The 24925-nt window shown below is 50.9% G+C and overlaps 4 protein-coding genes across 4 annotated transcripts; 3 read left to right on the plus strand and 1 right to left on the minus strand.

Moving 5' to 3' along the window:
* The first annotated feature begins 2052 nt into the window (after positions 1 to 2052).
* Positions 2053 to 7937, plus strand: fliI (FLII actin remodeling protein). The gene is made up of 15 exons (XM_018641842.1): positions 2053 to 2287; positions 2678 to 2788; positions 2892 to 3038; positions 3138 to 3300; positions 3411 to 3602; positions 3887 to 4006; positions 4094 to 4310; positions 4404 to 4642; positions 4739 to 4898; positions 5011 to 5257; positions 5352 to 5537; positions 5644 to 6257; positions 6343 to 7285; positions 7379 to 7585; positions 7674 to 7937. The coding sequence occupies exons 1-15, from the start codon at positions 2219 to 2221 to the stop codon at positions 7815 to 7817; spliced, it is 3759 nt and encodes a 1252-aa protein (XP_018497358.1). The 5' UTR covers positions 2053 to 2218; the 3' UTR covers positions 7818 to 7937.
* Positions 7938 to 10764: 2827 nt separating this feature from the next.
* On the plus strand, positions 10765 to 15005 carry SA1 (stromal antigen). Its single transcript, XM_003737142.2, has 8 exons — positions 10765 to 10807; positions 10889 to 11080; positions 11200 to 11435; positions 11551 to 12123; positions 12269 to 12485; positions 12570 to 13128; positions 13202 to 14332; positions 14459 to 15005. Exons 2-8 carry the CDS (start codon positions 10894 to 10896, stop codon positions 14613 to 14615), a joined length of 3060 nt encoding a protein of 1019 aa, XP_003737190.1. The 5' UTR covers positions 10765 to 10807; positions 10889 to 10893; the 3' UTR covers positions 14616 to 15005.
* Positions 15006 to 16324: 1319 nt separating this feature from the next.
* LOC114828555 (zinc finger protein 513) lies at positions 16325 to 20177 on the plus strand. Its single transcript, XM_029113105.1, has 4 exons — positions 16325 to 16355; positions 18176 to 18257; positions 19549 to 19737; positions 20021 to 20177. Exons 1-4 carry the CDS (start codon positions 16325 to 16327, stop codon positions 20175 to 20177), a joined length of 459 nt encoding a protein of 152 aa, XP_028968938.1.
* A 2406-nt stretch (positions 20178 to 22583) lies between these two features.
* LOC100907053 (protein lin-9 homolog) lies at positions 22584 to 24610 on the minus strand. Its single transcript, XM_018641813.1, has 2 exons — positions 22945 to 24610; positions 22584 to 22699 (listed from the first exon to the last, which is right to left on the minus strand). Exon 1 carries the CDS (start codon positions 24538 to 24540, stop codon positions 22945 to 22947), a length of 1596 nt encoding a protein of 531 aa, XP_018497329.1. The 5' UTR covers positions 24541 to 24610; the 3' UTR covers positions 22584 to 22699.
* Between the last annotated feature and the right edge of the window lie 315 nt (positions 24611 to 24925).

The raw sequence follows: 24925 nt of genomic DNA on the forward strand, positions 1-24925 counted from the left end.
ATAGTTACCCGCTCCCACACATCCACGATTTTGCAGGGAACCTTGATGGATGTACGCTCTTCTCGAAAATCGATCTGGTCAAGGGCTACCACCAGATCCCCATGGCGCCGGAAGACATCCCTAAGACCGCCATCGTCACTCCTTTCGGGCTCTGGGCTCTGGGAATATACGCGGATGCCTTTCGGCCTTCGGAATAGCGCTCAAACCGGCCAGAGGCTCATGGATTCCGTTGTGAGTGGCCTCCCATTCATTTTCGTATATCTCGATGACGTTCTTGTTGCCTCGAGGAGCAAAAAGCAGCACCTCGAACACCTCAGGGCGCTTCTCGAACGGCTTCGGGACAACGGCCTGGTGGTCAACGCCGAGAAATGCTGTTTCGGAGTTCCTTCGATCGACTTCCTAGGCCATCGCGTTTCGAAGGAGGGTATCGCCCCGCTGCTGAAGAAAGTAGATCGCATCCGCGATTCTCCGCAGCCGAGAACGAACCTGGAACTCCAATGCTTCATCGGCATGGTCAATTACTACCATCGTTTTCTCCCCATGGCAGCAACGGTGATGGCACCGCTGATCAGGATTCTAGATCCGAGCCCGAAGGCGAAAACCACAGCTGTTCCCTGGGACGCCGAGACTGTTTCTGCTCTTCAGGCAACCAAGGACCTCCTGGCGCACGCTACCCTCCTCGCTCATCCACGGTGCAAACCTCGCCATCGTCTCGGATGCCTCGGACGTGGCGGTCGGGGCGGTGCTACAGCAGCTTCGAAACGGAACTTGGCAGCCCCTCGGGTTCTTCAGTCGGGAACTCAGAGACCCAGAGACCCGGTACAGCACCTCAGACAGAGAACTGCTCGCCATCAATTTAGCATTTAGACACTTCCTTCACCACGTCGAGGGTCGTCCTTTCACGATATTCACGGACCACAAGCCGCTTACGTCCTTCATCGCCAAGAAGAGCACACCACGCCGTATATCATGGCATGCGCACTTCGCCGCGACGGTCGACGACGCTTCCCATGTTCACGGTCTCTATTCCTGAATTTCCCCATATTCCTGCCGACGATTTGGGTCTTTTCCTCGAAGGGAATCGTGCTCAAACTCATGGAGCTGAGCTTGGTATTTCACTTCGGGGAAGAGGACTCGATATTGTGGTTTGCAGCAAACGTTCACTTATTCTTTCTCAATATTAACAGCGAAATAAGTGATCGCCTCGCGACTAACGGTCTCGCGACCAAAGTTCTCGCGGCGATACGGTCCGCGGCGCATCGGCCCGCGGCGAAACGGTCTCGCGGCGGAGCGGTCTCGCGGCGGAACGGCCGCGGCGAGATGGGGCGCTCCGCCAGTCCGTGGTTGGTCTTCGCACCATCTGTATCCTTCGCTCGTTTAGTCATCTTGGAGATCTCCGCGTGCGTGCCGATGTCGTTTCTGCTCCAGCATATCTCGGATAGTTTCTGGGTCAGTATGGCATACCACGTACTCGGAGTCTGAATCAGGATCTTTTCGTCTCCATTCATGTGCGGGAAATCTGCCTTCAGCGCTAGTTTCTGTGTGATCTCGGCCATATCACTCGTTGTCGCCTTTCCTCGACTTCTAACAAAATAAATGAACCGTGATCGTATATTCTAGACTTAAACCATCATAAAATGTCTATCTTGTAGTCGGAATAGTTCGAGAATCAATTTTGTTCAAGCGCAATCCAACGCTATTCTCTCAAATGAGTCTTGAGTCATTTGGACTCCGTGGATTTTTTCGTATTTCCGATGATTGGAGTCTGACTGACGCTAATATTCCGGATTTTCCCGAGTGGAGCGAAGGCGATCCGGAAAATATACCCGGCTCCCCTACTGACAGGATGCGATATTCACTCACGGGGTACTGCCTTAGTTCGAGTCTCCTTATTGTCGGGAACGGATAGCCAGAGTCGGGGATCTCGCAATGCATGGCCCGATTACCTTGTCTTTCCCAGCAGAGATCATCCACATCATTGTCCCCGCGCTCTCCCCCATTGCGTTCCGCTAGTTATACATTCATGTTTCATGCCCCCTATATAATACTTTCACATAGACTTGATATGCGCGGACTCAGATGATGACCTGAGAACGACGAACAATACCCCAGAGAGAGATCCGAGGGGCCGAGTTCTGAGGGACCGCTAAAAGTCTGTCAACTGCGCTCGCCACAACCGCAACAACAAAATACAGGGCCGCAGAACAACAGAATACTAATGTCGGCAGCACGAACCGGACTTCTTCCTTTTGTGAGAGGAATCGACCTCGCGCGGAATGATTTGCAGGTTGGTCGCAATCGCTCTGGAGAATGCTCCGTGACTATCGCTGGCTGGTCTCCCAGGCAATCAGATCCTCGCCGCGTTCCCTCCGCCCGGACTCTTTTAAGGCAACCGGAGACCCAGTCGGAGAGAATCAGCCGACTATCACACGAAACCGGTTCTTGAGGGGGCTATTTGTACCCCGTCCCCCGGACGTCAGGGACGATCGTGCCGATTTCCAGCCGGCTACGGTGATATGAGAATCGTCTATCACGCGACAGCCTGAGCCGCTGCACCGAGAAGTCGATGACAGTCGCATTCTGAGTTCGTTCCACGATCTACTTGAGGCGTCTCGGGAAGCCCCTTTAGACGGGCAGGGTTCGCAGTTCTTGACGGTTTCTTGCACCAAACTTTCAGGAAGATAACTTCCCTCGAACTGTGGCTGAAATGGTGGGTCTGCGATGGCTTCGTTTAGACAGAACGAACCTGGATGGGTTCCCAGATGAGATGTCAAGACTGCAAAAGCTGGTAGGTGCACAATCCCCTCATATCAGCAATACTGCTCGTCGATGACTTTGCCGGCTTCTCTGTATGGTCTGAGAATAATGTGGATCCCCTCCTCCGTTTTCAGGAGAGTCTCCACCTGCAAAGGAACAATCTGAGCTCAATTTTCGGAGCGATCCCGACGATGAAAAATCTGAGATACCTCAACTGCCATCACAACAAACTGACATCTGTACCGCCGGACTTGGGCTTATTGGAAGAACTTACAGTTCTCGTAAGCATCTTGCTTGAAATCCGCCGTTCCGGAATGAAAAGCCCGGGCGTAGCCAAAATAAATCTTCCCAGCGCTGACAGCCTGTTTCCGATGTTCCAGGATTTGAGCCACAATGATCTCCGTGAAGTGCCAGAGAACTTGGAGAAAGCCGTCTACTTGACCGTTCTCAACCTCTCTTATAACCGGATCGAGTCGATTCCGCAGCACCTGTTTTTGAATCTTCTCGATCTGGTCTATCTAGATATGAGCGGCAATCAACTAGGTAAGCGCACCTCGCGTTCTCTTCGGGCCATCGGGACTGCTCTCTGACCGGTGCGATTTCTGGTTTACCAATTACATAGGCAGTCGACAGAAGCTCAATCTCCCTTGCAGAAACACTTCCTCCACAAATGCGGAGATTGGTATTCTTGGAAACGCTGCTCCTCAATGACAGCCCGAAGCTTGGAAACTATCAGTTGAAACAACTTCATGCACTGACATCATTGAGGACCTTGCACGTCGGGAACGCTGCTCGCACATTAACGAATACCCCTCTGGCCTTGGACATGACAAGCCTTCTATCAGGTTCGTCACCCATACACATTCAGGAATCGGTCGCTTTAGTATCTAGATTCAGCGCTCGGGGGGACGAATCCCGAGAGATCTCAGCTGCGGAGAAAGGCCCTGCGTACAGATCTCGCTTTGAAGCGCGATACGCCGATTGCTGTGGAATCCTCTAGGGGAACAAAACGAGCCTCCCATTGGATTGTCGCGCCATCTCAATGGATTCTTCCAATCTCACTCGCAGTCCAGTTATGACGTTCGTGAGAGAAGCTTTAGGGGTCTGATTTCCCGGCTTGCATTCCCAGATATCGATTTTTCATCTAATAACTTACCCCGCGTACCCGATATGCTGTACGCACTCAAAACGCTCCGCCGACTGAACCTCAGCGATAACTGCATAACGGAGCTCTCCCCGGAAATCGGCGGTGGGTGGACGAAACGCTCCGAGAATATCCATGCCAGGCCTCGAATGCAGAAATGAAATAATTCCATGCCGGAAATTTCCAATACAGATTCTTGGAAGTTGCTAGAGACCCTGAACGTGTCGAGAAACAAACTCGTGGCTCTCCCCAGCTCTCTCTGCAAGTGTAGTCAGCTGCGGCGTCTGTATGTAAATGACAATCGCATCGACTTCGACGGAATTCCGTCGGGCATCGGAAAACTGCACAACCTCCAGGTCTTCCAAGCCGCCAATAACAACCTCGAAATGATTCCCGAGGGGGTCGTGAGGTAAAGGCTCGTAGTTTACGCACGTATGTGTTCCGTTCGGCGAAGCTCTCTCTCCTATACTGCGGGATTCTCATTCAATTAGTTCTATTTCAGATGTGGTCGACTGAAGAAGCTCGTTCTTGCCAATAATAGATTGATTACGGTTCCTGAAGCCATCCATCTTCTCACTGATCTCGAAGTCCTGGATTTATCGAACAACCCGGATCTCATGATGCCGCCGAAGCCTCAACAAACATTCAATGGATCCGCTGAATACTACAACATCGATTTCTCTCTCCAGACACAGATGCGCTTAGCTGGTGCTCAACTTCCCGCGCAGCTACCTCCCCTCGGTAAGGGATCAGGCTTGCTCTGGAGTTCCAAGGATTGCTCACTACTCGTTTTCGGATTCTTTAATTCATGCTGAAATTCATTCGTTTTCCATCAAGCCCCGACGAAGGACCCCATCGCTCGGAAACAGCGTCTGCGCCGTCGGAGAGGCTGCGACGAAGAAACGGACGACACCGAAAAAGTTCTGAAAGGGATGAAAGAATTGGCGACTCGGAAAAATGTCAATGGATCACAGCCAGACACCCCCATCTCTTTGAAGTGAGCTCCATGAAGGGGTGTTTCCCTCCAACTCCGTGAGGCAGCTCAGACTGCTAAAATTTTCATCGACCCCAATCACTCAGAGGAGCTATAAACGAGCACCTTATTTCAGACCGAAAAATTGGGAAGATGCCCTCGAGAAACCTCCGATCGATTACAGCGAATTATTTGAAGAAGACGTGGGCCAGATGCCGGGCGTTTTCGTCTGGGAAATCGATAATTTGCTGCCTGTGCCTCTGGATGACGACTATATCGGAAAGTTCTTCGAAGGCGATTGCTATATTGTGATGCTCACTTATCTTGACGAGGCTCAGAATCTCGCGTGGAAAATCCACTATTGGATCGGCAGGGAGTGCGCTGTAGGTCGAATTTCCGACTTTGACGAGTCTGAATCTCTGCATGATACATCCATCTTATCTGTCTGAGGGAACTAATTCAGGAGTGGGTCCACAGCTGGATAAGCAAGCTTGCTCGGCGATACATGCCGTGAATCTGCGCAATTTTCTGGGGGCCCGTTGTCGGACCGTGCGCAACGAGCAAGGTGATGAATCAGACGAATTCCTTGAATTCTTCCCAGAAGGTGTCGAATACTTGACAGGAGGACGCACACAGTCCGGTTTATATTCCGTCGAGGAAATTGTGAGTTACCTAGATTCAAACAATGAGAATCGAAATCAGCCTATCGTCGGGAATCGATCAGAACGCAGAGAATTTTCTGTGCGGTGACCGGAAGACTCCCTTTCAGGAATATGCCACGAAACTGTATCGAATTTCTGCGAACCATGCCGCGGTACACGTGGAGAACGTGGAGCCTTGTGTAGAGAGTCTTGATAGCAGTCACGTCTTCGTGCTAGATGGCGGACTTAAAATTTTCGTCTGGAGTGGCCGCAACTCCAAGTGCACTGTTTCGCAGAAAGGTCGACTGCTAGCAGAAAAAATCAACAAAATTGAGCGAAAAGATAATGCAGAGATATTTGACATGCATCAGGGCAAAGAACCAGTCGACTTCTGGTCCCTTCTTGGAGTCAAGCACGAAAATGAAGAGGAGTTGAAACATATCGTCATACCGAAGAATAGAGTTCCCGCCGATTGGAAGCCCAAGGACCCAAGACTGTATCAGGTCCACCTGCGACCTGGTTACCTCGAACTACCTCAAGTTGAATTGAAAGAGGGCAAACTTGTCAAAGAACTCCTAGAAACGGAAAAAGTCTACATCCTGGATTGTTTCACCGACGTGTATATATGGTGGGGAAAAAAATCCACAAAGCTGGTCAAATCTGCCTCAATGAAACTTGGACAAGAATTGCTCGGCATGATGCCAAGACCTCAGCACGTGACCCTTGTGAGGACTCTCGAAGGGTGAGTTCATTGGGAAGGGAATTCTTGACAGGGAGTCCTCAATGACAAGTCAGGGCAGCATGACCTGACAGCATCCTATTTCCAGGAACGAGCCGATGGTCTTCAAATCGAAGTTTGTTGGCTGGGATGACGTGATCGCAGTCGACTTCACTAGGACAGCCACTTCAGTTGCTCGAACCGGCGCGGACCTGAAGAAATGGATGACGACTCAAGAAACTAAAGTCGACCTCGCGGCACTCTTCAGTCCTCGTCAAATACTTCCCACTGCGGAAGAGACAGAGAAGTTCATGGAGACGATCAACGAAGACTTGGACGTCATGGAGTGCTTTGTGCTCGAAGGGAAGAAGTTCGTCAAACTTCCCGAGGAGGAATTCGGTCATTTTTATTCTCAGGATTGCTACGTGTTCATGTGTAGATATTGGATCCTGCCGGAGAACGCCACTGCCACCGGTTCAGACGACCATCCTGACAGCGTGTGTGATGAGGATGCAGATGAGGACTTCAAGTGCGTTGTGTACTTCTGGCAAGGAAGAGACGCCTCGAACATGGGGTGGCTGACCTTCACATTCTCGTTACACCGTCGCTTCGAGCAACTATTCGGTGACAAGCTAGACGTACAGCGAACATATCAGCAACAAGAGACCGACAGATTTCTGGCACACTTTCGGAAGAATTTCGTCATTCACACTGGAAGCCGAAAAGACAAGTCCAAGCCTCTTAATGCGCTATATCACATCAGGGCGAACGGCTCACCAATATTCACCCGCTGCATTCAAATAGAAGCCTCGGCCGAGAATTTGAATTCAGCATTCTGCTACATCCTGAGAGTTCCCTTCAACAATGAAGACGCGGGAGTTCTCTATGTATGGATGGGAAAAAAAGCCCCGCCTGATCTCATCGACACAGCCAATGAAATCGCACCCAAACTGTGCGGAAGCGCCAACTATGGGATCAGTCATCTAAACGAAGGCGACGAACCCGATAATTTCTTCTGGGTCGCGCTCGGAGGCCGGAAGGATTACTTCACGGTAGGTGTCCGACAGAGACTTCGCCGACCGATAACGATTTGATCCAGGTCTGACGAAAGGAGGGGATGTAACTCCCAACTTTTCTTTCGGCAGGACGCCAGCTTCATGAGCCATTTACGACTCTTCCGGTGCTCCAATGACAAGGGCTACTTCTCGGTGACTGAAAAATGCATCGATTTCTGCCAGGATGATCTTGCCGATGAAGACATTATGATCCTCGATGAAGGCGAGGACGTTTTCATATGGGTGGGGTCGAAGTGCTCCGAAGTCGAGATCAAACTCGCCCTCAAGAGTGCACAGGTCAGTTCAAATCCCAAGTGGAACGACGGTATGTCCCGAATCTGACTCGGAAACAAGGGAAAATTTGTGACTTTATGCTCTCTTCCAGGTCTACGTCCAGAGTATGCGCGCGAAAAACCCCGAGCAGCCTCGCAAGCTGAAGCTCACATTAAAAGGAAAGGAGAGTCGCCGTTTCAAGAAGTGTTTCCACGGATGGGGTAAATTCAAGCAGGTCGCCGAATGGAGTGGTTGAGGAATGCTCCCAGACTTGCAATAGGTCGACATCGGATCATCGGCCCAGATTTCAATGCCGCCGATTGAGCCAGAATGCTTTTGGAGTTTAGGATACCGGAGTCGGTGCGTGTCCGCCGGGCCGCTTAGCTTTATAATCGGGTTTTATATCCTCCTCGGAGGCGGGAAGGGTAGAGAGATTTCCACCCCCCAAGAATAGTGCAATTAACAGAGAGCGGTCTCGAGCGGAGGCGAGACTGTGGATGTACCGTATATATCTAATAAATCTGAATATTCAGACAGTTTTCCTCCTCTGCCTTTCGCTGTATTATAATTCGACAAGATAATAGCATTTGTTGATCTGTTGAACAAGCGACTGATCAAGAATCGGGGCATCGACAATAATAATCGGTAAGACTGCACGAACAGTCGAGTGCAGGCCGAGAGAGCTGGCGTCAATGACGCGAAGCCAGGGAGTTCGCTCGTACACGCTCAAAAGCGATGAGGGGAAAAGAGGAGCGAGGCGGTCACCGCGCTGAGACGCAAGACCTACGTAATTGTCTCAGAACCGGAAGAGAAGCGCTTGAAGTTCCGGCGACATCTCTCCAGCAAGCGCAGCGGGGGCTCTTTCGACATCATATGGGAGCGCGGAGGCGAGCGAACTTATCGTCTTCACGAAGCTTGCGAAGTGGATTTTGCATACTGCCGGAGAACGCGACCGCCACCGGTTCAGACGACCATCTGAGTCTCTCTGTCATAGCGCGATGTCAAGCCTTACGAGCCCAGATCTTCCTCCATATTGCCAACAAGTTGAAAGGAACTACCAGCCACGTGGGCCGATCGCAGTGACTGGAGAAGATGCCGCTTACTGGCTTTCCATATCGCGCGTCGCACTTTCTGGACATGGAGCTTTGCCCAGGCTCTGAGCGATCCCGCGTTTGGCTTTCAAGCCTAATGTAAGTGTTTCAAATTTCAGCATGGTAGTTGGCGGCGCTGTATAGGCCACGCCGAAAATTGGCGCCGGCAACGCCGACGCGCTGATCTAGCGGCCCCTCAGGAAGTCCGCCATCTTTCTTTGCGGTCAAACGGCGCTCTCATCAATGACTCATCTACTCTGGACATAAGACTCGGTTCCGTACGAACGTTGAGTCTGTGAAAAGTGCGCAAAAGAAAAACGCGGGGCGGAACCGCTCGAAAACGGAATCGGTCGATGGGCGATTGAAAATGGTAGATGATCCGTGCTTATAGTTCGAGAGCGACCGGGCGGTCCCATCCTCTGGTTTTTGATCCTATCGCCACAGCGTTATCTCACGGGAAGACACCGTGATCTCACGGGATGACACTCGGATTCCACAGAATCACGGTGTGGGAACAGGATCAAAAACCGGAGGAAGGGACCGCGTGATCGCGCCCAAATTATCAGCACAGATCATCGACACCACCCGTCTCGCTCTCCCACCGGAAGGGGGTGGGGAGAACATTCCGAGAATTCCGGGAGTTTTTTTCCCGAGAGCCCCATGCTCTGTAGATTGAAGAAGGATAATCTCTGGGTCTCTCATTCCGGGGATTCTCGGACTGTACTCTCCTAAAGGAGAGCTCTATGCTGAGGATTGAAAATAGACCCGATGGATTTCGGGTCTCTCATTCCGAGGATCCTCGGTCTTGATCACTGATGAGAGGCTCTTTGGACAAAAGTCCGATAATTTCCAGGTTTCCCATGTCGGATATTCGCAGAGTCTTAGAGCCGCGCCGGGCTTACAGCAGCGCCAAGCTGACGAGCTGAGGGCTAAGGGCAGTGCGGAGCAGACTTCAGCGCCGTCCGCCTTGTAATGACCGGAGTTCGGAAAAATGCCTGCCGGCAGCCGGCAGACATCGGCAGGTTTCCGATGATTCACAGTTCACACACCTCGGTGTCTGCCGCCATCTTGCCTGGCGGGCGAATGTCGCGCTCCGGCGCGGCAGGAGGCGGCCTCTCTCTCCCCGAAGGAGGATTCCAAGTTCCGAGGTGCTGTTTCCTAACAGCAGCAGACGACAGCTTTGATGGGTGGTTGTTGTTGTGTTCGTTCCGTCGTATGGCAGACCCGCAACCGATACGATATTTTCAAAAATTAACTAGTAAGGTGGAGAAGAACGCTCATGAACGCGGAGCGTCTCATTCTCAAGTTTAAACTCCTGTTTCTCCATAATTGTCGGGTCCGACAGCTTCTCGGAGGACGAGTTCCACTGCGCCCGCGACTGACGGAGTAGAGTTCTCCGCAAGGCAAGTTTCTGCTCGGAGACGCATTCGAAAGAGATCAGTCGGAGTTTTCGCTCCGCAAAGGAAAGAATGATCTTTCAGCCTTACGTTCAGCCATGTGGGACTAGGAATCCCCGAATGACTTTCTGCTCCTACTGAAAGCCGGCGCGTTGATGATCTGAGGAGTGTTCAATTAACTTCGTATCCGAGCAACCGCTTCAGTTTAATCTATCAGTTCGTCTGATGTCTAATGTCTAGCAGAACTATACGATGATGCTTGACGATCGATGCGCGTAACTCCCCTCGCGATGAGCCTTCCCGTAGCTGCACCCGAAATTCTGGTAGCCGAGCGGGTTGATGACTGAGCCCTTGCCGCGCTCGCGAAGCTTTCGAATTTCAAGGAGTTCCTCCGCTCTTCTAGCGAGTGGGTTTCTGACAGGGAGTCGGCTAGGGCGTCAAGTGTCCGACGGCGCTCATGCCGCGCGGCATTCTCGAAATGCCCCGGAGAAACTCATAGGTCTCTTTTTTGCAGCTACACACAATGATTCTCCGAAACGCGAACCGCGATCGTTACGCGGAGGAGTCTACTCCTACTGGGAATCAAGAGCGTGAAGGCGGCTCGTTGTTGGAGGACGACTTCTTCAACGAGGAGGATTCAAACGACGACGATGTCTCATACGGGCCAACGGTGTCGTATGGCTCCTCGCAAGGGACCGGCAGGGGACGTGGACGTGGTCGAGGACGAGGTAGAGGTCGAGGCCGCGGTAGAGGTCGAGGTCGCGGACGGGGTAGAGGCAGAGGAAGAGGTGCAGCGACGGCTCATGCTCACATGATTGGAGAAATCCCTATGCCCGAAGAAAGGATGGAGGACAAATACCCTCCCGATGTAAATCCGAGATGTATTTTCGATGTTCTCTTGAGAGGGAAGACGAACATCACTTACATGGTCGATGATTGGATCATAAACTACAAAGTAAACCGGGAAGAGGGGATCCGAGACTTGATGCAATTCTTCATACGGAGCGCCGGCTGCAAAAGTCAAATCACCCGTGAGTAGGAGCAACCGTCAGTATCCGAATATTGCGTTGGTGATTGGACGCTGCGTCCCTATCGATGTCACGCCCGTACAGTCACCGTGCTTGATCAGGGCTTTCTTCCTCTTCCGTAGCGGACATGCAGCGAACCATGGATCACCCTCAAATCATACGGCGGATGACGGAGGAATTCGACGAAGATTCGGGAGATTATCCCTTGATCATGCCCGGCCCACAGTGGAAGAAGTTTCGGCACCATTTTTGTGACTTCGTCCATCAACTGGTGAAGAGCTGCCAGTATTCGATAATTTACGACTCTTACATGATGGACAATATAATCACGCTCCTCACTGGGCTCTCGGATTCTCAAGTGAGTCATCTTTGTCAACCTCTCGAATCATGACCTCTCTCTTGGATGTGTCATGTACGACAGGAATCGAGGAACATTCACACCTCATCGAATACCTTGACTATGTCTTCCTCAGGTACGAGCGTTCCGTCACACGGCGACATTGGCTGCCATGAAGCTAATGACTGCTCTAGTCGATGTTGCTCTGAATCTATCGATCAATCTCGATAATACCCAAAGACAGTACGATAACGAGTGGGCGCGAACACGTGACCACAACTCCGAACGATTGCAAATGCTCCTCACGAGAAGACGGGAACTCGAAGAGAATAACGAGGACATCAAAAACATGCTCACGTATCTCTTCAAATCCGTCTTCGTTCATCGATACCGAGACATGCTACCAGAAATCCGATGCATCTGCATGGTAGAAATCGGAAACTGGATGAAGAAATTCCACCAACAATTTCTCGATGACTCCTACCTTAAATATCTCGGCTGGACACTTCACGATAAAGTCGACGAAGTCCGTCTCAAGTGTCTCCAGGCGCTATTGCCACTTTACGCAAACAACGATCTCTGCACGAAAATGGAACTCTTCTCCACGAAGTTCAAAGAACGCATCGTTGAAATGACCTTGGACAAGGAGTTCGACGTCAGCGTTCAAGCTGTGAAACTGATAATCTATATCCATCGTTATCACGAACAGGTGAACCAAAGCTCATTCGGATCTAGATCAAGAATATCTCCGAGATTTCGCCGCTCGGGCATGGAAGCCTGGCTCCGCCCGGATCATGCCACGAGCGGGAATCGTAATTTTCTCTAAATCTCCCTCTTCCGCCTAACGGGGATAGGTGCTGACGGATAAAGACTGCGAACACGTGTATGAGTTGGTTTATTCGTCCCATCGCGCGGTCGCCCAAGCCGCGGGCGAATTCCTGAACGAGCGATTGTTCCAACCCGACGACAGGACAGTGATCAAGACCAAACGTGGGAAGAGGATGTCGCGACATACAAGCGCCCTCAGAGACATGGTTCTGTTCTTCATCGAGAGTGAACTCCATGAGCACGGTGAGTCGAATTCTCACAGGGGGTGTTTTCCGCTGGGAACAAATTTTCGCTTTCTCCGCTTATTGTCGACTGGTCTTCTCCAAGGTGCCTACATCGGCGACAGTCTGATCGACAGCAATCCAATGGTCAAGGACTGGGAGTGTTATACCGATCTCCTGCTTGAGGAGCCAGAAGATCCGGAAGACGCATTCGAGGACAAACAAGAAACCACCCTGATAGAGCTCATGGTCTGCGCCGTAAAACAGTCAGCCACCGGGGAACCGCCTGTGGGAAGGGGTAGCAGCAGACGTCAACTCACAGCCAAAGAACTCAAACAAGTTCAAGACGACCGCACGAAACTCACCGAACATTTCATTCAAACTCTGCCAGCCATACTGAACAAGTATGTCGCGGACGTTGACAAAGTCGCCAACCTGCTCGTGCTGCCCCAGTATTTCGACCTAGAGATCTACACGACATCGCGACAGGATCGATCGCTCGACCAATTGCTGAGTGTGATGAATCGTATCGTCGACATGCACGTTCATGATGACGCCCTGATTGCTTGCGCGAAGACCTACGAAGCGCTCTGCAATGAAACCCTGGCTATCCAATCAAAATGCAGCGTCAGCAGGGCTACTCTAATCGACGGCTTGAGAAATAAGTGAGTTCCTGGGCTTTTTCCCTTAATTCCGAGCAATGAGGAATATCAGCGCTGATGTCGTACTTTTCCACAGCTATCAATTGACGCTCACGGATTTCCACCAATACGCCGCCGACGATACCCCTGACGATGAGACCGTCTTCCGCATAAACAACGCTTTGAAGAAACTTGCCCTGTTCCACGATGTCCACAACCTCGGTCCTTGGAACATTTGGAACCTCTTGTGGGAGCCCTGGGTCAAAGCCTACGTTAGCCAGCAGACCCACTTACCTGTGGAAGGCGTCCGATATGCGCTTTCAGCTTGCGAGAGTTCACTGATATGGGACATGAAAACTTTCAACGACGGTGCCGGACATCACGGTGCAGTGACTCTCGTGACCTTGCGCGATCGCGTCCACGACTACATGATGTGCCTATCAACCTTGCTGATGGACAGCAACCTGAGCGAGGAGGCTTTCATGCGCATTTGCGACATGCTAGTATTTTTCTGTCGGGAATTCAAAGTGGTCGTAGGACAAGACTCGCTCTACTACGAGCCGTCAGACATGATGATCGAAGATCTCAAAAGATTCGTTGAGAAATGGGTCTTCGTTGACGATCAAGACGACGCCATCGATGAACAGCAGAAAATCGAAAACCTCCACAAGCGACGCAAATTCCTCGCTGCTTATTGCAAGTTGAGCATTTACAATATAATTGAGATCCCTCATCTCCAGCTAGTGTTCAGGAACTACATGCGCTTCTACAACGATTACGGCGATATCATAAAAGCCACTCTCGGCAAAGCTCGGGAGATCAATAAGGTTATTTGTGCCAACACCATGGTCGAAGCTCTTTTCTCGCTCTTCAGAGAGCTCGATCACGACCGGAATCACTGCATCGAGCGGAGCTCCGAGCAGTTCGGAAATCTCAAAGAGCTAGCGAAACGATTCGCTTTAAGCTTCGGCCTAGACAATGTCAAGAACCGGGAGGCCATAGCGGCCTTCCATCGTCGCGGTATCCAACTGGCAGCGAACCCCCTGGAAAATGAATATAATCAACTAACGCATCCTCCGAATCTAGCATTCTTGGAGCTACTCCTCGATTTTGTGAACAAATTGATGAAACAGGATCGCAGAGTTGTCTGTACATATCTCGAAAAGAGTATCCCGGCCAGGTTACCCGTCAGCAAGTTCGATGATTGGGAGCCTCACCGCCTCTACCGGTAAGTTCCGACTTTATGGGACAGTGTTTCGAGCATATATCTGAGATTCAGGAGAGCTGTTGACGCAGCTCCTCTTCTGATCACGATCAGAAGACTTGATTCAAAGAGGAATCGCTTTCTCCCCAGGTCCGCGCTGCTGCAGGGCGAAGAGGCACCACCAATGGTTGGTGGTCGCCAACCGAGCAAACAATATCAGGGCCGAGGGCGGAAAAGAAATCGAGACGAAGACGAAATCACCGTTATGGATTACGATGGCGACGATACGGAGGACAATATGATGTAAATAGCGATCCTCTGAATGTCCCCACTCCTATCATTTGTAGATCAGGAGCCATTACATTCAAAGCATAGCCCGGAGTAGCGGCTAGGGGTCCAGCACCTCGAGAGCTCATTCAGCTTGATACCACGTACAGTACATTCTTATTCCATGCTGGAAGCCAGATAACTTATCGGCTATCGCCTCCTCGAGATCTAGTTATCGTATACTGATATTCAAGTAAGCCCAAATCTGCGTTCGATCTAAACTTCGTCTAAACTATAGTGTGAACCTAGTTAGCTACAATTTGCACATCTCTGGAAAGGACTTGATTGCTATTTGATCGGGGTTGGAGCTCTCTGTGTTCCGAGCTCGTCTATAATCAAGTACAGATTCCAGAGAAGTGTAATAAACGCATCCAGCCCATGTTCTGAGCGACTTTTTTTCTCACAGCTCCTTCTTCAGGAAGCATCTTTAGGAAGCATCTCTCAGATTCTGGCTTCGGTTCATAAGGTTCCCGCTCGGTCGAGCGTCGGGTAATAACTCATGACTAGGGATGTAAATTTTTCGCGGAAAATGTCCGCCAAATTCGCGGAAAGTCGCGGCCTTCATTGAAACTCTATGGGGAGTAGCCGGAAATTTCCGCGAAAATTTACATCCCTACTCATGACTCCTGAGCAGGCGTAGCGAGGACGATGATGATAGAGAAAAGAATGTAGATGTGAATATTAGGTCCAGAAGAGGTGTAGCGGTAAAGTACGGAATGCATGCTCAAGACTCCGCAATCTCATACGGCGGCCCCGGCGGGGGCGCGAAGGTCCCGCATAGGCCACATTTTCTTTCGATTCTCCTGGTATCCCTGGAGGATCCCTTTTGATGGTGTCTTGTGACTTATGTTGCTCAATCACTCCTTTCTGGTTCGATGGCTCGCTTGAGGATTCGCCGTTGCAAGCTGGGACCAAGGGAGCGACCAGTGGAGATCTCCTTCGAGGAGGCACCTCTCCTCGGAGTTTGAGGGCCCTTCAAGCAGCAAGATCTTCGCTACAGGCCTGCGTGGACATGCTGCGGATATCGCACGTTGCAAGCGAAGCGTGATGCGAGGCTTTCGGGAGACAAGTCACTAGATGACTCGACTCCACTAGATTTACTCGCGGATGGACAGTCGATCCAACCGCAAACGGTAGCTTGGAATCGGCTGTCGGGTATTTTCCCCGATAAGTGATCTGAAATGTACGCTCGATTCGTGAGAGAGACTTCGATGGCGCGGGATCTGCGGAGTTCCCTGATTGGTTTTCGGGATACAGCATCTCACGCGAGTCTGACTTGGTGAAGGAGCCCCGCTACCTGAGACCTCCAGCTGCCGGCGTTCCGAAAGCGTGCTGGTCCTGCCTCGGCATTCTGAGGGAGCGAGGGCTCGGGTCACCTGGAATGAAGTCCATGGAATGAAACCTGAACCGCCGTGTGCGGTGTCGATCAGGAGCGCTGGAAGCGAAGTGACCAACGAATAAGAGTCGCCCTCGTCTACTCTCTAGCTCTTCTCTTAGACAGGTTCGTCAAAGTATGTAAGGTGGCAGTCATGCTTAATTGAATCTTGCACGGAAAAACCACTCGAGCTGCGGCGGGATTATGCACAAAAATATTCGGTTTCCGATTCATTGTATAAGTCTGTCAGCATGTAAGGGTTTAGGTCTCAAAGTCTCAAGCTTTCGCCCGACTCCGCCCAACAACACCTCCCGATGTACGACAGGCTACAGCGACCTACATCAGGTTCGTGCGAAATGTTGCCGGGAGTCATCGTGCCGCCCGCTTTTCCTCGATCTCCTCCTCCGGCTACAAATGGGTGCAAATTCGCGGCAGATCGAGCTTCGAGAAAAAGCGATGACAGCCGCCGCGCAGCAGCTCGCCTAAAGAGCTCCCCGTCACCGAACGCCATTCGCTCTTACCCGATGTTTACATAATTCAGTCTCGGTCGGTCGGGGAATGTTTATCGAATAGTAAATTTATTCGCCATTTATGCTGCAGCCTCCCTCGGTCAGACAAGTTGCTGTCGTTGCAGACGAGTCGAGCGTGAAGAAAGCGAGCGAGTCGTCGCAGTACTCTCAAGAAATACGACTTTTCCCGGGCACATGTTTCTTCCATGTCGATTGGTGCAGTGTGGTCTCCTCGAGCGAGCGCTGTGGACGATCTTGAGCGCGCACCAATGTTCGTCGTTCAGTCGTGGCTTTGGACTCGGTTGGTGAGATTTTCCAGTCGTGGGAATGGGGAGTTATCACTCGCTCATCACTCATAGGTTGTCCTTCGACCATTCTCGAGGCGTACTACCACCCTCAAACGGGCAGGCGCGTTTCCGCGGCGGTGGAGGTCCCCGAATTGTTCGGTGGCCCGAACGACGGGATGCGCATTGAAAGAGTAGTTTGCGATTTCCATGAGACCAACTGTCTCGGCGTATGACTTTGTACCACAGTCACGCCCCTCACCGTTGAGAACGTGTGAATTGGTTCGGAGTGAGCGTCTTGAGACTATCCGAGGACTCGCAAGGATTGAGGATACTTGCTGGAGCCTTGCGGTCCGTCTCGATAACTATTCTTCGCGGTGGCCCTAGCTTGCGATCCAATAGTCGAGATCAGCGGAATTCGAAGAGTAATTTTCCGCCCCGACGATGCCTTCTTCGAACGAATCTCCGCCAACACTGTCATCCGGATGCAATAAAGACGCGCGCTGGTATGTTTCATCACCGCGGTTATAATTGGTGTTCCCGGGCTGGAGTGATGAAGACGGTCACATGCTCATCTCCTCGATTTCGAGCAGGTCCACAAGGAGATCTTCTTCGCGAATGCCGTTTTCAGCGATGCCGAGGGAGACGGGGATTAGCTCTTTGGCGAAATTCGGCGACAGATTCACGACGGGATTTAATGGAGGCATAGTATAGAGTCATACGCATGCTCACATCGGACGTATGCGGAGACCGTCAATGATCTATGCTCTGTTTGCGACAGCACAATGCATATTATCTTTCTCGCCCGGTATACCGCGGCATCTGGGAAACAATTGTTCTAAGGAGAATGAACATGACGTTGCGGGTTCCCGAGCGAAATTTTGATCCGAATGAATAGAACTTGGGATAGCAGATTCGTGAGCATCTTATAATTTCTTCGCGAACACCCGTTCAGAGCACAGGATAGCTCGAGAACCTTTTCCGAAAGAGAAAGATGAAAGCAGGACTGCATGTATCCCGTCGGGTCTCTGTCGCGTTGTCACGTCCTATCGAACCGAGAGTCGACTAATCAGAAGTTCCCATTTCAGAGAGCCGTCACCCGTCGCATCAGCTCGCATGCATCGCCAACTGCTGAGCGAATTCCCGAAGCTCGAGAATCCTCTTTCTGTATCGTACTCTCATCCTAATAAAAGCACTTCATCTTCTGACTAACTTGACTCACCCAACGGAACGCTTCGGGTTGGAAGTCGCGTCGACTGCCCGCTAGGAGCTTTCCGCGAATTCTCCGATGGTTCCGAGCTTGAGGTTGCTCTCGGCACTGTGATGAGCGTTCGGCGCTGTGCAATAAGGGGTTCCGATTTCCGTGTTTCAGGCCTTCATTACCAAGTCCACAGAGCAGAAGTCCGCGCATCCAGGTCTGGTAGAATTTGTGGATCGGGGAAGATCTTGTACAGGTAAGACAAAATATCTGGTTCAAAGACCGATCATAGCTCTGCCTTATCGCATGTCGCATAGCTCCACAAGAGCTTCCGGGAACAGGCTAGAATGCACTTTTCGCAGCTGGTCAGGAATTCGGGATTAGGCCTTCCGGATCCGGTGCGCAGAATTTTTCAGAATCTCGCGGCTTGAATCGACTGGATTTGCCAAATATTCACATAGATGTGTTCATCCATATACATTGGCATATGAGATTGTCTGGATTATCATCTCCGCAGCCGCTTGACACCCCTATCCGCGGATCCGGGATCCGCAGATCTTGGGGATTACTGCGGATCTTTGGAAGGCCCTTTCGGTATATAAGAGACCGGAATGGTCGGTCGAAGGCCAGTGCGAACCACTGTTGCTTCGATTCCCTCGAATATAGTTCTTGCGACGACGCTTGTGTCGGCTGGGATGGAAACACTGAGGAACTTTTTGAGCCGAGAGCCGGGTTTATTGAGGCCGGGGTTTGCTTATTTCGAACGAGCGGAAAGTAATATGCCTAGCGCTTGCTCGTTCGTTCCATCCATCCGGAGCGAGACTGTTGTGTAAACATTTCCGATGAGGTTCCCTTCCTCGTCAGTCAGTCTGTCAGTCAGTCAGGCAGGCAGGTAGGCGGCCATTCAACCATTCTAGCTTCGTTTGCCTGATTAGAGATGCAAATGATATACAGTGAAACTTGTCTGATAGGACCAGCCGCGGTACACAAAAAAAGCGGTCCGATAATTCAGGTGGTCCCATTGAGCAGGTCGTCCAGCATGGGAACGAATCGAGTCGGTCCCTCCGACGTGTGGTCCGATCACTCTCAGGTTTAAGTCAGGTGGTCTCTTTGGACGGTGGTCGCATTAAACGGGTTACGCTGCATCTTGAAGTTTTTTGATCGCCTTATCCTCTGCCATCGGAATGCAGCAGATTCCGTTCGTGGCCCGATACTGCCTTCGACAGCGAACAGGCGACAGCACCTCGTGACGCGAGCGTCTCCGAAGACGTAGATCGCGATGCGAATGAAACGTCCGGGAGCTGATCGAAGATCAGTCGTTGGCGAAAACTTTGATCCGAGAACCTTTCTGCCTCGGCAACTATGATACTGATCGTCGGCCATCCGGAATCGAGCTCCTTCTCCCTTGTCCCTCGAGCTCGTTCAATGCGCTCACAGTCTTCAAGCTCAGAGAACTCTCAGTCAGTCGTGGGAAACATCGGGAATGCGGAGGGAAAGTCAGAATCGAATGCTCATAGTTCTTCAATGATGCTTAAGCCTTGATTCAGATGTGATCAATGTGATTACACGACCTCTTGGCCATCGTGGTTGAAGACGCACATGCGAGTCCATACAGGAGAAAGACCTTTCAAGTGCAATGTGTGCGACTACACATCGTCGCAGAGTTCCAATTTGCAGCAGCACCTCAAACGGCATTCGGATGAGCGTCCCTTCAAATGTGACCTATGTGATTACAGGTGAGCTGGGATACGAGGAATGCAGTCTTTCTGAGCAGGGGCGTACGCAGGGGGGAAGGGGGGCTTGAGGGGCTACAGCTCCCTTACAGATGATCCCTTCGTCATGCGGTAGCACAGGAGCGGAACGCCATACTGCATTTCAGCCCCATGCCGAGACCCGATCTAGCCCCCCCCCCAAGAAAAATCCTGTGTACGCCACTGTTTCTAACTAAGCTGCCCCATCGCTCCGTCGGCCGGAGTCTAGAGTATCCTCTCTAAGATCCGGATTGCTTTCTCATTCTAGCTGCAAACGAGGACATCAGTTAATTACTCACAAACGTTGCCATTTCAACAAGTTGCGAGCAGCTGGCGTGCTCAATTTGATCGAGACCATTGAAACAGCTTTACCTTCGTTATTAGCATCGCCGGGTCCATTTCCCCCGCGATCGCCGAACCCATAAGTCTGCCATCGGAGTGCTGTCTCGCTCCGGGAGGGCTGCCGGAGTAGCCACCAAGAGATTCCTCAATGTCTTCCTTCGTTGGCTCCATCGAGAAGATTTTCCCTTGAAAACTCACCAGTTTCGGAGAGTCGTACCGATCAAGATCTGTGGCGCAGAATGTCTGATTCAAGTCGACGAGCGGCGATGCGGAACCTCGATCGTCGCTCGATTCAAACGCGCAAATGCGTTTGAATCAAAATTATAGATGCTCCTCATCTGAGATCACCTCTCTTCGAAGCGACACATAACTGGTGGGCGACGGAGTGTGACGCTCTGTGCACTGGGCGCGTGCAGGGGATCTTTTGAGAGATTCTATCGAACATTGAGAGGGTTTTCTGCCTCGGCCCTCGCGAGCAGACAAGACATGGATTTCGGAGTCTCATCTCGTGGACGGAGACCGGGATTCGACCGCTACCCACGCGGTGAGTCCCGGCGAAGAAATACGGATGGAGTCTCGAGAACCGGCACCGGGTTACAACATGGAGGTGATCTTAGCTCAGATTTTCGAAAATCTGTCGCTGGACTCTTTTTCCTTATATTTATTTTTATTCTATATATATATATACATATGCCTGAGTGCCGATGAATTTAAATCCTGTTTGCCGTGATGTCGATCAGTTTTCGCGGAAAAACTTATCGTGTGTACATAAGCTCTCCGAGCTGATTTCCGAGTCACCGGCTTCTCTAGCCTTGCTCTGAAGGGGGCTTAGAGCACGACCAGAAGAGGTTACAAGCTTTGATCTATTGAAATCTGTTAATATATTATCTACCAGAGGAGCGAAGACTCCGATTTTGAGAGCTACACCTGCGAATGAGGGAATTTTTCGACCTGCGATCGTGTCAATGATTCATTGGGCCCATTCTGTCAGCTGACAACATCGCTCATCTCAAGTCCACGGCGTGACGCGCCGGTACGAACCCCACCGACTAGTCCGGATCGAGTTCGATTGTTCATAATAAAAGTTGAAAGCACTGGTCCTCGAGATTCATCTTCTGTACTGCATGCTCCGATATAGGGCTTCCAAAAGCTTGGTCTGGTGCCGATATTGCTAACTTTATTTCTCGCATAGGTGCCCCGGACGATCTCTTCTCCGGGAGAATATCTCTCGTAGAAAGCCTGTATTGTGTGCGCCATCAGCTCCTGTCAGCTCGTTCTTAGACGTTCGCCCCCGCACAACTCGAAGTCGTCCCGATCGCGATGTGTCGAGAATTTGACCAGGAACGAGTCCGGCAAACGGCACTTCCGAATGTGACGGCCCTGGATGCTAGATGGGTGCTGTCCGAAACTGACCGAGGTCCCCCGCAGCGACAGCTGTGACCCGAAAACAAACAGAACTAAGCACGAGCGAGACCGTTTCGACGGGGGAACCCATTTATTCCATACCAACACACAATAAAAGATTCCAGTGGCTCCACCGAAGTTCATCGACCTCATCCCTTCCACTTAAAACAGCGTCGTTTCATGAGTATGTATGCATGTATATATACATTATGAGGGGTGGATCGATGAGGAGTTCCGGCCTCTCGGATCTCATCATTTTTACCATAAATAAACAATCCGTTCGAGACACCAAATGAAGATGGAACCAACGCATACGTATACCGATGCCGCTAGACGCACTCATCGCGTTCCACTCCAATCCATACATTGACAGTCTGCATGCTGTGAGGGATCTCCGTAGCGACCGATGCAACATTCCCCACACAGCTCCGGGACAGACTTCAATAATTTTGTTTATTGGTTCGATTCTATACGCGATGCAGGTCTCTTCCGTGTTACGTGTACATCATCTCAGCCATTTGGGACATCTTCTTCGGAAGATGCAGCAGCTCGTCCAAATATCCCGCTAGTTCTTCAACAGTGACGTCATCCGCCGGCATGGCCGAAGCAGAAGGCAGGACTGAGCAGTTTGCCTGCGCGGAGCAACTCAAATTTTGCCTGGAAGACAATGATTGAGTCGAGATCTCAGATTCTCGATCCATCTGACAGGAAGCCGATGGGAGGTGCAGGACTAGTTAGCTTACCGAACTTCTGGTCTCGTTTCAGAATCCGCTCGATGATTAAGGAAGGCTTTCGTCTGATGATTCAGCTTCGGAGGAGCGATCAGAGGTTTGACTCCGCTGCTTTCACATATTCTCAACGACGCGAAGTCGACGAGGTTTTCGGTGAAACCGTCACCAAAAGTTTCCCTAGAATGTAAGATACACACGTTTATGAGTCTTTATCGTCAGACTATCGAATGGTAGGAAACGCAAAATTCGGATCTGACAGCATTCTGGTCAGGACTCACTCTCGAGTGCAAGTGCCTTCAAGCAAAGATGCTGATTGACTGATCGCTTCGACAGCAGGTGCCTTCCTCGACGGGGATGGATTCTCCTTCGGATTCGGCCTCCGCTGGCATGATCCAATGGTTTTCCGTCTGTGTTGAATGGTTCTCAAATGATGGGCCGGGGGAGAATTGAGACTCGAGGTAGTCGTCGCTCTGAGGAAAATGATGACAATAATGAGGAGTCTACGAGAATTCCGAGTACCTATATTAGTCCTCTGGATCTCTCTCAGATGATGTGTACACATTATTATTGCCCGCTTCTGCTCAGCTACCCGCTCTCGCAATGGACCTGCCCTGCGGCCCCCCGGACAAAGAACATCAAATACGGCGCATTATTTATCAGAAACCTTTATTTGTCGTAGATTACGGATGGGATCGATCATCATCTGGATTCGTACCTATTTCTTGTCTTCAACGATATTCTCCATCCGAGCTCGGAGATTCTCCTCGGCTTTCTTAGTGAGTAGATGTTGTATGTGCACCAGATGAACTTCGACTTCATTTTCGTAAACGATCATTGAACTCGGGCTGACTTTGCTCTGGAGGTCTTTAATTGCTTCTTTGAGGGAACGCAGTTCGAAGGTCGCTTGCTTTTTCTCCGTTGCCGTTTTCACTTGTAGCAGAATAATCATCAAGTTCTGGATTAGGTCGAGGTGAGCTTCGTTCGCTACCATCGGCGGGTCGCCGTTGTTGAGAGCCACTGTGTTCTTCGCTTCGCTCGTTGCACGTGCCTTCAGCGCAAGCGGATGTGAGAGCAGAGAGTGATCCTGGTCTGGCTGCATTTCCTCCGAATATTTGTGTATGCCCTCGAGACATTCCTCGAGATCGTGATTCAATTGAGAAAGATCCAACAGGATCATAGCGTATCTCTTCTTAAAGGGCACGGATACGAGGTTTTTGTTGAGTACGCTCCTTTCGGCCAAGTAGTTCATTTCTTTGAGTTTCTCGATTTTACGTTTCTTGTCACTCAGTACCCGGGTCAGCGTAACCACCAGCGACAAAAACTCTAGCGGGAAACCACTCCCGAATCGGGAATCGCTGATTGACGAGGAAAGCAAGGGATCTCCGTCATTTTTCAGAGATGATGGGAAGAAGGTTCGGGGAGCTGGTTGCATTCGAGGTCGCTGGATGAAGTATTCGATTGGCATTCGTTCAACGCGTTGAAGACTGAGCACTTCAAAATCAGGACAGGTGACTATACCCACTTCGGGCCTATCAAAGGATATACGATAAGTGGCACTCTGTGTGTCGACTGCGTCGATGGTCCCGACGAATAGACCATCTTTCTCATGTACATAGGCCATGACTTTGGTTCCGATCACCAAGGAAAGGGGTATTTCCGGAGGTAAATGTTCCACATGTTCCAATTTGTCGATGAGTCGTTGTTGTAAATGTCTTATGAGCTCCCTCTTCTCGTGGAGCGCGCGAACTTCCTCGTCGAAAAACGCCGCTGAACACCTCCGTGGTTTTCCCATGAAGCGACGAATGCGTGACCATTCGGTACGCGTAAGATTTCTTGTTTTTAGGAATGGGAAGCTTTGTTTGAGATAACTACTGAACTCGTTTTCCTGATTGAAGAGGCAGTCGTCGATGTTACTGTAGAAGAACTCGTACATCACCCATTTGTGAGCTTTCGGTAATTTGAGGAAATTCTTTAGCTTCGAACTCGCAGCACTCAACACAGATCGGTCCGGTCCCCGGAGTGAACTAATCCGTTGTTTCGTTTTGACCAGCGGGCCGGCAGGAGGAATGTGGCCGATCGCTTTCTCTTGGAGTGTCGTTTTCTCCTCACGTTTCGAAGAATGTATGTTGTATTTCGGCGTTCCCGGCGGTGTGACGGTGAACTGGGCACCTCTTTTCCGGGGCGAACGGTTCATCCAGGATGTGTCCTCATCGTCGTTGAAGAACCGCGAGTTTCGCTTGCGGTTCCTCGTCGGCCTCTCGCTCACGTTCAAGATTGGCAGTGATTTCCGTGGACTTTCCTCGTCCTCCATTGAGCGAGTTGCACGAAGTATTTCAAATTTCCACGCCAACTTGCTGACAACACAACAACAACAAGTTCGATGCTGCAGATGGAACAGCTCCCCATTGTAACGCCACTCTGTTGACCGCCAGAATGTGGTACCGGAAGGTATCACATCACGCGCACGCTACAGAAAGATCCCAAGATCATAAGGGCATCCGAGGACCCCTGGAATCTCACACCGAAGTCATGGACTCCCAGCGATGCATGATTCAAAGAGAAAATCGAATTCCTGAGCCCAGGGAGGCGAGTAGGTCGACAGGCATGGATACCCCATGGACCGTCGGAGCGTACCACGAGTCTCTTGTTGTGTTTCTCCCTTCGTCCGTGATTCAATCGAATCGGCCCTCTCCACA

This window comes from Galendromus occidentalis, unplaced genomic scaffold, assembly GCF_000255335.2.
Source record: "Galendromus occidentalis unplaced genomic scaffold, Mocc_1.1 scf7180000075391, whole genome shotgun sequence".
NCBI classification, from domain to species: domain Eukaryota; kingdom Metazoa; phylum Arthropoda; class Arachnida; order Mesostigmata; family Phytoseiidae; genus Galendromus; species Galendromus occidentalis.